This window comes from Mesocricetus auratus, unplaced genomic scaffold (genome assembly GCF_017639785.1).
Source record: "Mesocricetus auratus isolate SY011 unplaced genomic scaffold, BCM_Maur_2.0 Super-Scaffold_100015, whole genome shotgun sequence".
Taxonomy (NCBI): Eukaryota; Metazoa; Chordata; class Mammalia; order Rodentia; family Cricetidae; genus Mesocricetus; species Mesocricetus auratus.
In genome coordinates, this window is record NW_024429198.1 from 1,306,839 (window position 1) to 1,325,017 (window position 18,179).

Below are 18,179 nucleotides of genomic sequence, written 5' to 3' on the forward strand. Positions count from 1 at the left end.
GTCACACTCATCCCCACAGGGCTGAGGGATCTTCATGGGAGGAGAAGAAAACATTGCAAAATGTGGTGGATATCATAGAAAACAGTGTTTTCAAGACACATCAGGGCAGTTGCAAATATGAACTCACAATGATTGTGAGAGCATATACAAAACCTGTGCAAACTTCAGCCAGGCAAAATACAAACAAAAAGAGTGAAAAGGGGACAGTAAATACATCTTTAGCCAAGGAGCTTTTGGCACCTGATAGCTTCTGGGAGTGTCATTTTTCTTTAACAACATGATACCTGGTAAGTCAACCACATGCCAGGGCCAGGTCCCACTCTGAAGACTAGTGGATGGCACAGACTAGACTCAATGTATATAAATAATCAAATAAATAGCAACTGAAGAAACCTAAAGTTCTATGAGAAAGGATGGGAGGGATGCTATGGAAGGAGTTGGGGAGAAGGTGAATTGTTTCAAAGTACATTATATGAAATTCTCAAAAAGTTAGTAAAAATATTTTAAAATAATTGATTCATCATACATTAGTGTTTTAAACTACAGGATTGGGGAATAAAAATATTCAAGGAAGAGACGCAATTACAAGAAAAACTGTAGCAATGATAACAAAGAAGCTGTTGAACTTGGCTGGAGGAAGAGTGTTCAAATGAAGGAGAGAAAATAAAGAGGTGATGTAGAACAAAGTGCTCATCACTCACGATGAGTCTCTTACTACTGTGTACCTTCCTTAGAAGACGCGCAGTGAAATTTTGCAAAGGGCTGCACTAGTTTTAGATGAGTTATAAAATGAGCAGTCTGGCAGACTTAAGGAATTAAAGGAGGAGTCTTAAGATGTGGAGAATTGGTAAGCTATTATGTGAACTCCAAAGTGTGAGTCCACAGGAACTGAAGGTGAAGATCCAGCCACAGATGTAGAGGTGAATTAGAAAAGATGGGAAAAGTGCAGAGCCTCCCAAAGAGGGACTGCAGAAGCCAGCGTGTGAAAGAAGAGGTGGGCTAGAGAGGGAGCAATGGCTGCCACGTGTTGTGCTGTCTCCTTTCGATATTGGAAGTGGGCCCTAGAATACTGAGATTGGTAATTAGGGTGCAACAGCAAAAAACATGATTTATACATCTAAGAAATGGGTGAAATCTCAAAAAGAAATAAAAAGAGAGGAGGAAGGAAGGAGGATGTGGGGCGAAGATAAAAGCACAGGTAGTTAAGGAAAGGAATCACATGGGGGGGTAAAGGTAGTTTCTCAACTGTTCAAAGAAATGCAGATGCTGTGTCACATCTAGGAAACACAGTGGATTAGGAAAGGTGTGCTTTGGCCAATCATTTAAAGTTTGTGGAAGCCGCTGACAGAACGCCATGCAGGCTAATTGTGTCAATAACCTAGAGCAAAGTGTACAAGTGCTAGGTGGTGACACTAAGCGCAATTAATTTAAACTCTATTTCTGGTCATTTTAAAGTAACGCCCAAAAAGCACATGACAGTCCAGGCACTTCTATTTCCTCCGTGTATGAGAGTTTTGACCTGTGGTTCCCTAAAGCAAAATAGTTCAGTTTGTCACTTCCCATATTGACCAGCAAAGTACATTCACTGGCCTTATGAAGTAGTGGTTAGCATTTTCTTTAGAGTGAGCCTGCAGGATTTGTCTGCAATAATGAGCAGTTGGCACATGGAAACACAACAGGTGAAAATCCTGGTAGGTAGACTCAGACTTTCCACTGTCCCTTGCCTTATATTTGGGGTTTTCTTGACATAAAGTATCCTTTAGCTCTGAGTCTATTGTCATTAAGAGTGAAGTAATGGTTTGAAACTGAACATATTCTCCTGGAAATAGAAAGGGTGGCTATCTCATCTTAACCGATAACCTCCTTCACTACCATTTTCTTCCTTTAATTTTACAAGTTGTCTTACTAATTAGATGTAACAACTTTTCACTTTATGAAAATACATGGTATTTTATCTGATTAGGTTCTTTGGATCCTGTCAACACTTGAAACCCCATAGCTGGTTGAAGCAGCTCAGAAAGTAAGCTCCCTGGTAGGTTTGTTTCTTCCATATCAAATATCCAAATATGCCTTTCAGAGTATATATATATATATATATATATATATATATATATATATATATATATATTCATTGTACACCCAGAAAACCTACACATACCTTCAGACAAGCATTTGATCCCCATCCCTATAATAGTCACTCACTCCACAGGATAAGTAGGACCATGCCTACTTTCCAATGATTTCTCTGCAGCAAAATAGCTATTGCAACAACCCTGAATGTGGAAATCACTGACAAATCCAGGACCTTGTATAATCTGCTATGCTTAGAGTTTTAGGGCTTTTGCATATGGGAGCAATTATTTCCAAAGTTAGAGTTTCGACACAATGTTTATTTTGACAACGGTCTAAGTCACTGTTAGGACTCCAGGCCTGCACTGTCTGGTGTTGCCCAGCAATATAAAGAATGCCTTTCTGAACCATCACACACACCCCTTCTCATCGTGTGCTCCTTTTGCTTCTGCAGCCATTAACAGCTTAAGTCCTGAACAGGAAAAATCCATTTAAAGGTAAGTGACCTAATATTCACTTCTATTTCAATTTTAATACTTCAAATTATAGATCAGGTTTCCAAGAAACTCCCCAGGCCACGGGTGAGTGTATATCCTTCAGATTATCACAATTTCTGTGTCTTTCTTTTAAACAAAGACATAACTACTTTGCTTAAATCTCAAAAGAACCAAAGGTTCATATACTTTGAAGAAATGTCCTTTTAGGGGACATTTGAGATTAAGTCGCTCTGTGAGTTAAACCACAGTTAAAAGTAGAGAAAATACACTCTTCAGCAAAGGTCAGCTATGTGTCTGGTCTCCCAGCCAACAATGAGCAGTGTACGTGTCTCTTTTTGAGCCTCTGGGGCACAGTCAGGGAAAAAATGCAAGAAATGAGAGGTTCAAGAACTTTGCAAGCAAATGAAAAGGAAAGGAAGCACAGCTGAGGTTAAACTATAGCATCTGTTGTGATTTGCAAGGTCAGATTCATGGCACTGCCCTCCAGATACGTTGTTCACGTGAGTAAAGTGTGTGCAAAGGTGGCAGGGTATGATGAACTCCCTTCTTAACCAGGATTTTCTAAGGCTTATAAAGCCATCTACAAAGGCTCAGCCAGATTGTTGGCTTTTGGAGAGGTCAAGAGGGGCTAGCAATTGCCAGAACCTATAGAGCAGCTGCTCTTCTTCCATGACCCTAGAGTGGAGGAAGTTTCCCAACTAGTCTCAACAATTCTCTCTGTCTCTGTCTCCCTCCCTCGTTCTGTCTCTCCCTCCCTCCTAGTCCTACTGAGCATTTGGCAGTTTGATATTTCAATAACAATATGTGTCAGTGAATCAAATATTTGCATTGATTATTAGCTATCTGTAAAGTATTAAAGAAATGGAGAATCAACAAATATGAAATGATATATATTCAGCTATGATAACAATAAGTTTAAGAAATAGTTCTCTATATTAGAATAAGAATTGTCCTTTTAATATAAAATCACCTTTATTTCTAACTTATCTACTTTAGTGCTTGAGGGGCACACCCAGGGTCTTGCACATGCATGCCAGGCAAGTAGTCAAAAGCTGTGCCTTTGATTGACACCCTAAACCAAATAATTTTTCATCAAAATAATTTCTTTCCAGCCAGCTATGTTAATACCATCTCATTAAAAAGGTTTTTGTATCTCCAATCTTTTTTCATTGCTGTCCAAATTTCCCCGAGAAAAATTATAACCAAATAACAACTCAGAATGTTTTATGTGAACACTGTCCTAGAAGTTTTGATGATAATTGAGAGCAAAACCCACCTATGATTTCAAACTTATAAATTAAAGCAGATAACATTTTGCTGAGAGCAGATCTGAGAATGCTGTGCAGTTCCCTTATCTCAATCATTTGTGTGCTAATTATATAAAAGATTTAAGAATTTGTTTTCGAATTTTGTGGAGTATGTATGAATGTGCATCTTTTGGGTATATGCCTAAGAATGGAATTGCTGGGTCTTGTGGTAGACTCATTCCCATTTTCCTGAGGAATCTCCATACTGACTTCCATAGTGGCTGTACCAGATAGCACTCCCACCAGCAGTGGAGGAGTGTTCCCCTTTCTCCACATCCTCTCCAGCAAAAGCTGTCATTGGTGTTTTTTATTTTAGCCATTCTGACAGGAGTAAGATGGTATCTCAGAGTTGTTTTGATTTGCATTTCCCTAATGGCTAAGGATGTTGAGCACTTTCTTAAGTGTCTCTCAGTCATCTTAGAGTCCTCTATTGAGAATTTTCTATTTAGTTCTGTAGCCCACTTTTTAATTGGATACTTTGGTGTTTTGGAGACTTACTTCTTGAGTTCTTTGTAAATTTTGGAGATCAGCTCTCTGACAGATGTGGGAGTAGTGAATATCTTTTCCTATTCTGTGGGCTGCCTTTTTGTCTTGTTGACTGTGTCTTTTGCCTTACAGAAGCTACTCAGTTTCAGGAAGTCCCATTTATTAATTGTGGATCTCAGTGTCTGTGCTACTGGTGTTATGCTCAGGAAGCAGGCTCCTGTACCAATTAGTTCAAGGGTACCTCCTACTTTCTCTTCTAAGAGGTTCAGTGTGGATGGATTTATGTTGAGGTCTTTGATCCATTTGGACTTAAGTTTTTTCATGGCAATAGACATGGATCTATCTGCAGTTTTCTACATGCCAGCATCTAGTTATGCCAGCACCATTTGTTGAAGATGCTATCTTTTTTCCATTGTATAATTTTAGCTTCAAAATCAGGTGTTAGTAGGTGTGTGGGTTAATATCAGGGTGTTCAATCGGATTCCATTGGTCTACCTGCCTATTTTTGAGCCAAATAATAGAGCTTGAAGTCAGGGATAGTGATGCCTTTGGATGTTGCTTTGTAGAAGAGTGTTGTCTTGGCTATCCTGGTTCTTTTGTTTTTCCATATAAATTTGAGAATTGTTCTTTCAAGGTCTGTGAAGCATTTTGCTAGAATTTTTATGGTGATTGTTTTGAATCTGTAGATTGTTTTTGGCAGGATTGCCACTTTTAGTACATTGATCTTACCTATCCAAGAGCATGAGAGATCTTTTCATTTTCTGGTGTCTTATTTAATTTCTTTCTTTAATGAGTCAAAGTTCTTGCAATACAGGTCTTTCATTTATTTGACTAGCATTACCCCAAGGTATTTTATGTTGTTTGTGGCAATTGTAAAAGGTGATGTTTCTCTGATTTCTTTCTCAGCCCTTTTATCGTCTGCATATGGTAGGGCTAATGATTTTCTTGAGTTAATCTGGTATCCTGCCACTTTGCTGAAGGTTTTTATCAGCTGTAAGAGTTCCCTGATAGAGTTTTTTTGGGTCACTTATGTAAACTATCATATCATCTGCAAATAATGAAAGTTTTACCTCTTCCTTTCCAATTTGTATCCTCTTGATCTCCTTTTGTTGTCTTATTGCTCTAGCTAGAACTTTGAGTACAATATGGAAGAGATATGGGGAGAGGGGACAGCCTTGCCTTGTTCTTCAATTTAGAGGAAATGCCTTGAGTTTCTCTCCATTCAGTTTGATGCTGGCTGTGGGTTTGCTGTATATAGCTTTTATTATGTTTAGATGTGTTCCTGTTATCTCTAAGACCTTTATCATGAAGGGGTGTTGGATTTTGTCAAAGACTTTTTCAGCATCTAGTGACATTATCATGTGATTTTTGTTTCTCAGCTTATTTATATGGTGGATTATATTGATGGATTTTCACATGTTGAACCATCCCTGCATCCCTGGGATGGAACCTACTTGATCATGGTGGATGATTTTTCTCATGTGTTCTTCGATCCAATTTGCCAGTATTTTATTGAGTATTTTTGTGTCATTGTTTATGAGAGATATTGACCTGAAGTTCTCTTTCTTAGTTGTGTCTTTGTGAGGCTTGGGTATCAAGGTTATTGAAGCCTCGTAAAAAGACTTTGGCAAAGAGTTTGCTTCTATTGCGTGGAATACTTTGGGAAGAATTGGTATGAACTGTTTTTTGAATTTCTGATATAATTCTGCACTGAGGCCATCTGGACCTGGGCTTTTATTGGTTGGGAGACTTTTGATGACTGCTTCTATTTCCTTAGGTATTATAAGACTTTTTAAATTGCCTATCTTTTCTTGATTTAATTTTGATAAATGATATCTATCCAGAAAATTGTTAATTTCCTTTAAATTTTTGAATTTTGTGGAGTATACTCTTGGACCCAAGACTGATGGCTGAGAGGCCAGCATGGGACTGATCCAGGGCATCAGCAATATCTGGGGCCTTGGGTAGTAGATCAGTGTTTACCATGGAGTATGAATGAAATTTGGGAGCCCATTCCATATGGAGGGGGTCTCTCTGAGCCTAGGAACATGAGGAAGGGCCTAACCCCTGCCCCAGATGAAGTGAAAGACTCTGGAGATCCCCCATGGAGGACCTCAGGCTCCATGGGGAATGGTATGGGGATAGGGCAGGGGGTTGGAGGGACTGGTAGAGGGACAAGGGAGGAGGGGTGGGGGAAGGAGCTGGGATCGACATGAGAAGCAAGCATGTTTCTAATTTAAATAAAATAATATATTGAGAAGAAAGAATTTGTTTTCTTTTTTATATATAGGGAAATTTTAGAATGACTGACTATTTTAGCTTGCAGCATTTACTCTGATAACCACCCAGATTCTTTCTGTTACCTGTCATCCTGTGCTCTCATAATGCTAGGAAGTGGTGGCAGGGGAGCCAGAATTATGAGTAGGCAAGAAGAGGGGTCTATAAGGGAGACCTATTTTTATTATTGAAATAAGCTAAGTCTAAAGTTTATGGGTTGGATTAATGGAGTCTGGGCAAAAGTATGAGTAGGAACTTCAACATCTGCCTACCCTCTGCAGACAGTGACAATGGCTTCTATTAATTTGTATCATGCTCACTGCCTAGAAGCATTGGATACCCAAATGCAGGTAGGGTAGATTAGCATTTATGTTGAAGGACATCTTCAGCATGCCCAGTGGATCTGGTTGCTGACTACCGCCCTTTCCTCTGATCTGGAAGATAAAAGTGTTTAGCAACTTCTGAACAGGAAGTCCTCATTTCTGAAGAAACAATTCTGCTATTCACCCCTCTTTACTGGCTTAAAATAAGATTTGTTAAATAAGCAGTCTTGTCATATCGTTCTTGACATATCCTTTTATCACCACTAAGAAATACAAGCTTATTACATTAAAATATAATCAGAAACTAACCCTCTGAGACAGTTAGAAGAACTATAATTCAAGAGGATAATTGGGCAAGATTAAAAGTTATATCTTTAAAAAATGACTTAACAGAGAGTTGGTAATCGGTGTTGTTAGAATGTCGGCTAAAGGATGCTCCTCATCCAAGAATCAAGAGTCTCTATGGAGTTCTTATCATGCCGAATCCATTTTACCTCCTGGAACTTCACTGCCAATGATGCGGACATGGATGGCCTGGAGGTTTCTTCCTCATCTTTTCTATTTTTTTCTTTAATTTAAAGTAGATTGTTTTCATAAAATATATCCTGATTATGGTCTCCTCTTCCTCCACTCATCCCAGTTCTCCCTACTCCCTCTCTTATTCAGATCCACACCATTTCTGTCTCTCCTCAGAAAACAAATAGCCATCTACAGAATAAAATCAAATAGAACAGAGTAGATAAAAAACAACCAGTTCAGAATATGACGAAAATAACCAAAAAAGGAAAAGAGCCAAAAAAAAAAAGCACAACACACACACACACACACACACACACACACACACACACACACACACACATGTTCACACAGTCAGAAATCCCATAAAAACCCCAAACTGGAAGTCATAGTGTATATGCAAAGGACCTATAGCTTAGAAAGGAAAAAAATTCTTTCACTTAACATTATAAGACCTATAAACTCCAAATATGCCCTGCACATGCTGCCTCAGTCCCTGAGTTCTACAGAATTCTCTGAACTCTAAGGGGAGGAATTTGATGGTACCCCATTTAGGGTTTAGTATTCCAAGGTTTCTCACTCTCTGAATATTGACTGGCTTAGCTCTGTATATTTGCTCCCATCTGTTACAGAAGGAAGCTTCCTCAGATGATGGCTGAGCAGAACTATAATAGGACTCATTTTACTGTTACATTGCTTTAGTAGACATTAGTATTCAGTTTCACCCTTCGATCTCTGTCTTATTTAGTTTTAGGTTCTTGACCACTCAAACGAGTTGGGCATGTGTTCTATCGCATGGAGTGGCCCATAACTCAATCAGATATTGCTTTGTTCCTCCCAAACGTTTAGTGCCACTATTGCACCAATGTATCTTTCAGGCTGGTCAATCTTGTAGAACACAGGGTTCGCAGCTGGGTCATGTTTATATTTCTCCTGTGGTAGCCTGCAGAGTACCTTCTGGTGCCATGAATGCTAGTCCATGGAGGTGAAGGCTCTAGGAAGGTACTAACTCTACTTCTACATGTTTATTGAGTGTGTAGGTATTGTCTTCAGCAATAGGGCTTTACTGTCAGTTTATAGAGAGCCGCCAATAGCCTTGGCAAAGGCCTAGGTTGTTTGGGGGCTCCATTACTGGTACTAGAGTTTCATTTGGTGACAAGGAATGTACAGCTGGAGCTCCATCTCCCACTTTATTTGGTGATATAATTTAGTTCACCTTCATATGTTAGTGTCTGGGAGAAGCCCCCAATAAAAGATCAACAGTCAAGTATGCAATGAACAAGAGTGCTTCATTAATTCCAACATGTTGGGGTAGCGTATGACATCCCCAAGAGAAGTCCACAGACTCTTTTTAAACTGTGTTAGGGGCTTTCCAGGGAGGAGAGATTTGTCTGGGGGCTGACTGGTGGCTTTAAATAAAACAGTTTATGGATTGCTATAGGAATGTTTCATAGCTCAATGGTTAAGGGCTTTTCAGCTACAGGGTGAGAGAAGCTATCTTTAGATCTCTTAAGCTTGCACCCTCTGATTGGCTGCCCCTGAGTCGCAACTTTCCCAAGGCTTGCTTGCTAAGCTCCAGCCAGTTCCAATAAACTGAAACTAAGGACTGGTTCCTGACAGGGGCCATTAGAAACTTGTCATGACTCTGGTCTGGCTCTTTGGCCCTCTCACATATATTTATACAATCCCTCAAATGGCCCTTAGTATTCCCTCCTTAGAATCCCTCCCTCACCCTCTTCTGTTCTCCTCTCTTTTTGACCTTAATTCCTGTCTCCCCTCCACACCAATCTATAGCCATCTATTCTATTACCTGACCTAGAGGAATCTAAGATCTGTTCCATCTCTAACTTTCTATGAACCATCTGAGAGGAGTGAGGCAGTGAACTCTCTTTAAATTCCCCAATAACCTAGACTTTTCCCTCAGTCCCCAGAAAGTGTGAAACAACGATGCCACAACATAACATAAAATGAATGGTTATTGTGATAAATATATAATAAACATAATTTGTCTTGTGTATTATCACTAGTTAATAGACTATAATTCTGTTAATCTTTATACTAAAATCTTTAAAAGTAACACTTATATGAATTAACATATGAATTCGTGTATTAACTTGCCCCATGAAAGGTAGAGGAAGGGAAGTGTTTTCTATCATCACATGAATCTGTAACTCAGCATTACTTATAAAGTTTTATCCCATAAAATCACTGGATATCTATAATGTCATTTGATTTCAGGGCCTGGGAATTGTTGAAGCATGACCAGTCATCTTACCTTGTGCTTGCTTTTACTAATCATATTGATTGACAAGAGTGAAGCTTGTTTTTGTAACCATTACCCATGGACTCACTGGTCCAGCTGTTCTAAATCCTGCAATTCTGGAACCCAGAGCAGACAGAGGTGGGTATGAGATATGAGTTCTTTGTGTTCTGCAGGACCTCAAATAGATCATCAAATAGATCTCACTACACAATGAAGGACCACTGTATCTCAAGTGATAACTGACTTTAGACAGAATTTCAGTTCTGTCCCACATAAAGTTAAAATAAAGTCTGCTTTTGCTCTTTTTGCAAAATTAAAGATTTTCAGAGAAACTTAATTCAGCTTCTTTTTCAGTTAGTACATAACTCTGCTTCTCTATAGTTCGTGAGTTAATTATAGATAACTTTATAGTCATTAAACAGAGCCTGTCAGGACCTCAGCTGAACAGCAGTGCTAGACATTTGCTTCATTGTTAGCATTATCAAGCTGGAAAGGAAACTTACTTGCCTACATGCTTACTTGCTAGTATTTAATAATCCAGTCTTCTCACAATGCAGAGTACTCGCTTACCTTACATGCATCTATGAATGTTCTGTACAGTGGAAGTGCTCATGTGACTTAAGCAAAAAAAGTGTATTTCACATTTTTTACTATGATAGCTCTTTTAGATAATTACTTTAGAAGAGTATTTGTGTGGATCTCACTAAATTTACCTGTCCATTAATATGAGAAGAGACTCCACTGTTCAAGAGTTCTTCTGAAGTTCTCAGCTGCCTACCAAAGACAGCATGCACAGTCAAGCTTTTCCCCTAATACTCAAGATCTTTTTAACCTCTAATTTTTACTGTCCCTCCTTATGTCCTTCCTTTTTCTACTTAGGAAGTTTATATGAATTTTGTGAATTTGTCTCCCTTATGTCAACATCCTAACTCAATTCAATCATTGTATTTATGTGTTAATATCTTTCAAACACGGGATAACTCATGTACAACCTGTACAGTCACACAGACCTGTTCACTTGGAAGGGCTTCCTGCATGGTTTAATGATCTGTCATCACTCTCTCAAAATTCTCTCCTTTGGACTCCAATTTTTATCATGGTCCTGATCTCTGTTAAGTTGTGCACTCTTATATATAAACCAACCTTCCTGGTTTCTCTATGAAAACATTCTTTTCTTCTACTCTTGGTAGGTAATGCTATATGATCAATTTGTTATTAAACCAATTTTGTTGTCAACTTGAAGGCACTGTGAAAACACAAATTCCGAGTAGCTTTTCTCACCATTACAGACAAATAGAAGTGGATGATTACTACCTGTATAACTCATGTGACCAGCTTTGTACCAAGCAGGAGACTAGAGAGTGCAATATACAGACATGCCCCATCAACTGTGTCCTTGGAGACTACGGACCATGGTCAGACTGTGACCCTTGTATTGAAAAACAGGTATGGGAACAACAAGCATGCCCACAGAGTGTGAATCACACTTGAGTTCCAGTACCCCATAGCAGATTTGACATCAGACATGCCGAACTTCTTTAATTTCTGAGAATAAACTGCCTTAGTTTTCATTTAGCTGTGTGTAGGCGTGGTAGTGGTATGATAATGGTGGTGATGGTGGTGATGGTGGTGGTGGTAGGATTCATTTTACATGACCTTTTGCTATATGAACACCAAAAGGAAAGTCCACCTCTGACCATATCATACTTAGCCGTATCTGAATTCCACTTCCTATGCCTCCTGAGACTTCTAAAAGCAAAAGTAAATGCTAAGAAATTCAGCTTTCATCCAGTGCTTAAAACTAAACAGAAATAAGGGAAATAAATCAAACTCCTTGCTCTTTGCTTTTCTGGTAAACTCTGTCTACCCCTGGGAAAGGTCCACAACTTGTTTATTTTCCCAGCTGCAATATTTGCCCATCTCATACTCTTTCCTGTAAGGGCCACATCACATGACTCATGTCAACTTCAGGCAGAGTCCTGTGTTCCCAATAGCCGCACACTGGAGAGGAAAAAGAAACTCATTCACACATGAGAGAGGAAAAAGAAACTCATTTGTAGAGAACAAACTCTGAGAGCTGCACTGAGTCCCTTCTGTAAACCATACAAACTTCACAACTCAGTGTCCGTCTATAAGTTTACAGATGTGCCTGCTCCAGTTTCTTAGGGGCTAAGGATTTTGAACAAGAATGTACCACTAATTAATAATGAAACTGTATTTTGAAGTCAAGGTTTTCTACAACTTAAGTCTGAACTGGTTAATCCTGTCATATTTCTAGTCTCTCTCTCCACCTTACTCCTCACCAAAATGTTTCAAAGTGTGAAGAACATGTCAACCCACTTTCCACCGTGACTTTCTTAAGCAAAGGGATCTCAAAATACTTTCCTATTTATCACTTCACACTGTCTGGGATATAAAAGGGCTACTTTATTGCCTGCACATAGGGGAGTCTCAGCAAACATTTTTCATTTGCTGTTGGTGTAATTTAGATTCCTGTAATTTCAGAGTGAGGAAAAGCTTTGGAAGCTTTTTAGCCTAGTTTTTCATTTTTCAAGTTGGGAAATTAAGGCATGCCAAATGGTGACTTACCAAATATATGCATTATAATAAAACTGGGGGAAAGTGTTAGGACAATTCAGGAACTGTTACCATGGGGATGATTATAACAGTGACTGGAAAAATCATTCTTGAATGAACTTTCACTTTTACCTTGACCTGGCTTTGAAATTATTCATGCTCCTCTACTTTTCTTTTAGGTTAAAGTTAGATCTATCCTGCGCCCCAGTCAGTTTGGGGGACAACCATGCACAGAACCTCTGGTGACCTTTCAACCATGTGTCCCATCTAAGCTCTGCAAAATTGAAGAGGCTGATTGCAAGAATAAATTCCTCTGTGACAGTGGTAATATACTCTGCTAAGCTATTCAGTCTCCACTAAATATACTGAGTGCCAGCAAAAGCTATGAAAAAAATGTCCCTCCCCACTGTGAGCACCACAGGGACTATTGTTATGCTATACATTACCAAGGCATTCAGGTGTGACATTACAGCTTCCCAGACATAGTCATCTTGACCAGTTACCTGACTCATTTGCTCAAGTAATAGTGTTCAGAGCCCTACTTTATTATAGGGGTAGAGAGAGAAAGAGGAGGACAAAGGAAAAACATAAGCAGGTATTTTAATGAATGGGTATTAATAAGCACAACTCTATTATGAGGATAACTGAAAACAAATGACAGATTAGGACCATAAGGATGTCTCAGGAATAAATGTGCTTCTCACCAGGACTGACAACATGAGTTCAATTCCTAGAATCCCTAAAATAGAGAAAACTGACTGCTGTCAGTTGCTCTGGCCTCTGCATGTGCATATGGCGTGCACGCATACATGTCCTTGTGCATGCACGCACACACACACACACACATCAAATACATAAATATACATGTCCTTGTGCATGCACGCACAAACACACACACATCAAATACATAAATATACATGTCCTTGTGCATGCACGCACACAGACACACACACACATCAAATACATAAACATACATGTACTTGTGCATGCACGCACACAGACACACACACACATCAAATACATAAATATACATGTACTTGTGCATGCACGCACACAGACACACACACACACATCAAATACATAAATATACATGTACTTGTGCATGCACGCACACACACACACATCAAATACATAAATATACATGTCCTTGTGCATGCACGCACACACACACACACATCAAATACATAAATATACATGTACTTGTGCATGCACGCACACAGACACACACACACATCAAATACATAAACATACATGTCCTTGTGCATGCACGCACACAGACACACACACACACATCAAATACATAAACATACATGTCCTTGTGCATGCACGCACACACACACACACATCAAATACATAAATATACATGTACTTGTGCATGCACGCACACAGACACACACACACACATCAAATACATAAATATACATGTACTTGTGCATGCACGCACACACACACACACACATCAAATACATAAATATACATGTACTTGTGCATGCACGCACACAGACACACACACACACATCAAATACATAAATATACATGTACTTGTGCATGCACGCACACAGACACACACACACACACACATCAAATACATAAATATACATGTACTTGTGCATGCACGCACACAGACACACACACACACATCAAATACATAAATATACATGTACTTGTGCATGCACGCACACAGACACACACACACACACATCAAATATATAAATATACATGTACTTGTGCATGCACGCACACAGACACACACACACACATCAAATACATAAATATACATGTACTTGTGCATGCACGCACACAGACACACACACACACACATCAAATACATAAATATACATGTACTTGTGCATGCACGCACACACACACACACACACATCAAATACATAAATATACATGTACTTGTGCATGCACGCACACAGACACACACACACATCAAATACATAAATATACATGTACTTGTGCATGCACGCACACAGACACACACACACACATCAAATACATAAATATACATGTACTTGTGCATGCACGCACACAGACACACACACACACATCAAATACATAAATATACATGTACTTGTGCATGCACGCACACAGACACACACACACACATCAAATACATAAATATACATGTACTTGTGCATGCACGCACACAGACACACACACACACACATCAAATACATAAATATACATGTACTTGTGCATGCACGCACACAGACACACACACACACACATCAAATACATAAATATACATGTACTTGTGCATGCACGCACACAGACACACACACACACACATCAAATACATAAATATACATGTACTTGTGCATGCACGCACACAGACACACACACACATCAAATACATAAATATACATGTACTTGTGCATGCACGCACACAGCACACACACACACATCAAATACATAAATATACATGTACTTGTGCATGCACGCACACAGACACACACACACACATCAAATACATAAATATACATGTACTTGTGCATGCACGCACACACACACACACATCAAATACATAAATATACATGTACTTGTGCATGCACGCACACAGACACACACACACACATCAAATACATAAATATACATGTACTTGTGCATGCACGCACACAGACACACACACACATCAAATACATAAATATACATGTACTTGTGCATGCACGCACACAGACACACACACACACATCAAATACATAAATATACATGTACTTGTGCATGCACGCACACAGCACACACACACACATCAAATACATAAATATACATGTACTTGTGCATGCACGCACACAGCACACACACACACACATCAAATACATAAATATACATGTACTTGTGCATGCACGCACACAGACACACACACACACACATCAAATACATAAATATACATGTACTTGTGCATGCACGCACACAGACACACACACACACACATCAAATACATAAATATACATGTACTTGTGCATGCACGCACACAGACACACACACACACACATCAAATACATAAATATACATGTACTTGTGCATGCACGCACACAGACACACACACACACATCAAATACATAAATATACATGTACTTGTGCATGCACGCACACAGACACACACACACACATCAAATACATAAATATACATGTACTTGTGCATGCACGCACACAGACACACACACACACATCAAATACATAAATATACATGTACTTGTGCATGCACGCACACAGACACACACACACACACATCAAATACATAAATATACATGTACTTGTGCATGCACGCACACAGACACACACACACACACATCAAATACATAAATATACATGTACTTGTGCATGCACGCACACAGACACACACACACACACATCAAATACATAAATATACATGTACTTGTGCATGCAAGCACACAGACACACACACACACATCAAATACATAAATATACATGTACTTGTGCATGCACGCACACAGACATACACACACATCAAATACATAAATATACATGTACTTGTGCATGCACGCACACAGACACACACACACACACATCAAATACATAAATATACATGTCCTTGTGCATGCACGCACAAACACACACACATCAAATACATAAATATACATGTACTTGTGCATGCACGCACACAGACACACACACACACATCAAATACATAAATATACATGTACTTGTGTATGCACGCACACAGACACACACACACACATCAAATACATAAATATACATGTCCTTGTGCATGCACGCACACACACACACACACACACATCAAATACATAAATATACATGTCCTTGTGCATGCACGCACACAGACACACACACACACATCAAATACATAAATATACATGTACTTGTGCATGCACGCACACAGACACACACACACACACATCAAATACATAAATATACATGTACTTGTGCATGCACGCACACAGACACACACACACACACATCAAATACATAAATATACATGTCCTTGTGCATGCACGCACACACACACACACACACATCAAATACATAAATATACATGTCCTTGTGCATGCACGCACACAGACACACACACACACACATCAAATACATAAATATACATGTACTTGTGCATGCACGCACACAGACACACACACACACATCAAATACATAAATATACATGTACTTGTGCATGCACGCACACAGACACACACACACACACATCAAATACATAAATATACATGTACTTGTGCATGCACGCACACAGACACACACACACACACATCAAATACATAAATATACATGTACTTGTGCATGCACGCACACAGACACACACACACACATCAAATACATAAATATACATGTACTTGTGCATGCACGCACACACACACATCAAATACATAAATATACATGTACTTGTGCATGCACGCACACAGACACACACACACACATCAAATACATAAATATACATGTACTTGTGCATGCACGCACACAGACACACACACACATCAAATACATAAATATACATGTACTTGTGCATGCACGCACACAGACACACACACACATCAAATACATAAATATACATGTACTTGTGCATACACGCACACAGACACACACACACACATCAAATACATAAATATACATGTACTTGTGCATGCACGCACACAGACACACACACACACATCAAATACATAAATATACATGTACTTGTGCATGCACGCACACAGACACACACACACACACATCAAATACATAAGTATACATGTACTTGTGCATGCACGCACACAGACACACACACACACATCAAATACATAAATATAGAAACCAAGTTAAAAAAGAAGTGACAGATTAAGATACATTTTTAATTGTCAGGAAAAGACTACTGAGATATTATGTCAGGTGAATCCTAAATAATATAAATTTTCATGATTGGCTCCAAAGGCTATCTCTATCCCACAATAATAAGATATCATATTGGTTTAAATGTTAGCAACATTCAAATATAATGTGTTGAGATTTCTAAGAACAGATGTTTAAGTTATATTAGAATATAGTAAAATCTTGAATACTTTATTTATAGATACTCATCTGTTAATTACTAGCTCATTAGCTACTACCACTTTGCACAGTTCAGATCCAATTTCAACAAATGCTTTAGTGAACATCCAAATGTCCAATATCAGCTTTATTGTCTATGTGATTTATCTTGGTATCACTCAACTGGCCTGTATCATCAAACCCCTTATATGAACATATGAGCATGGATGTGTTCCAGGAAACCTGTATTTACAAAAATGAATACAGGGGGTCAATTTTAGTATATGAACCATACATAGTTCATTGAACTCCCATGTGAATATCCAACTTGCATTTAGAAAACAGAAAGAAATTTCAGATGAATGAACCCCGCATTGCTCCTGTACACTCTGGGTATACAGAAAAGTAACTAGCTAATTTTAAATTTCATAGATTATTGATTTAAGACCTAAAAGTAAAGTTCTCTCTTCCTTACACACTGTTTCCAACCTTCATGTTTGCCAGCTTTTTCTAAATATAGATGCTAAATGCTGACCCAGAAAATAGTGTAGGTGTTGTCTATGGAGGTATACCATGTACCCCAGTGATGAGGTCACAACACAAAGTAATGTAAGCAAGAAGATAATAAAAAAAATGGTGGGATGACTGAGAGTAAGCCAGACTTGCATATTACATCCGAAAATTGGATTTTTCTTCAATCTATTAGGACCAAGAACAGAATTTAAAAACTATATCATGAGTCAAAATAACTCTTTGTTTCAAGTTAAATAACCTAAAACAAGATTAGAAATACACAAAAAACAAAAACCCCAGAGAGACAGTTTCCTAAAAGTAACATCTTCTAAATTATATCTTAAAATTAAGA

The 18,179-nt window shown here is 38.6% G+C and overlaps 1 protein-coding gene across 1 annotated transcript in view; it reads left to right on the forward strand.

The window, feature by feature from the left end:
- The first annotated feature begins 2,419 nt into the window (after nt 1-2,419).
- Nucleotides 2,420-18,179, forward strand: part of C6 (complement C6) — a 94,479-nt gene continuing 78,719 nt past the window's right edge. The window contains exons 1-4 of the mRNA XM_040757751.1: nt 2,420-2,567; nt 9,715-9,877; nt 11,029-11,185; nt 12,496-12,640. Of these exons, the coding sequence (XP_040613685.1) occupies nt 9,735-9,877; nt 11,029-11,185; nt 12,496-12,640 (445 nt within the window). The 5' untranslated portion in view covers nt 2,420-2,567; nt 9,715-9,734. The remainder of the gene's footprint in view (nt 2,568-9,714; nt 9,878-11,028; nt 11,186-12,495; nt 12,641-18,179) is intronic.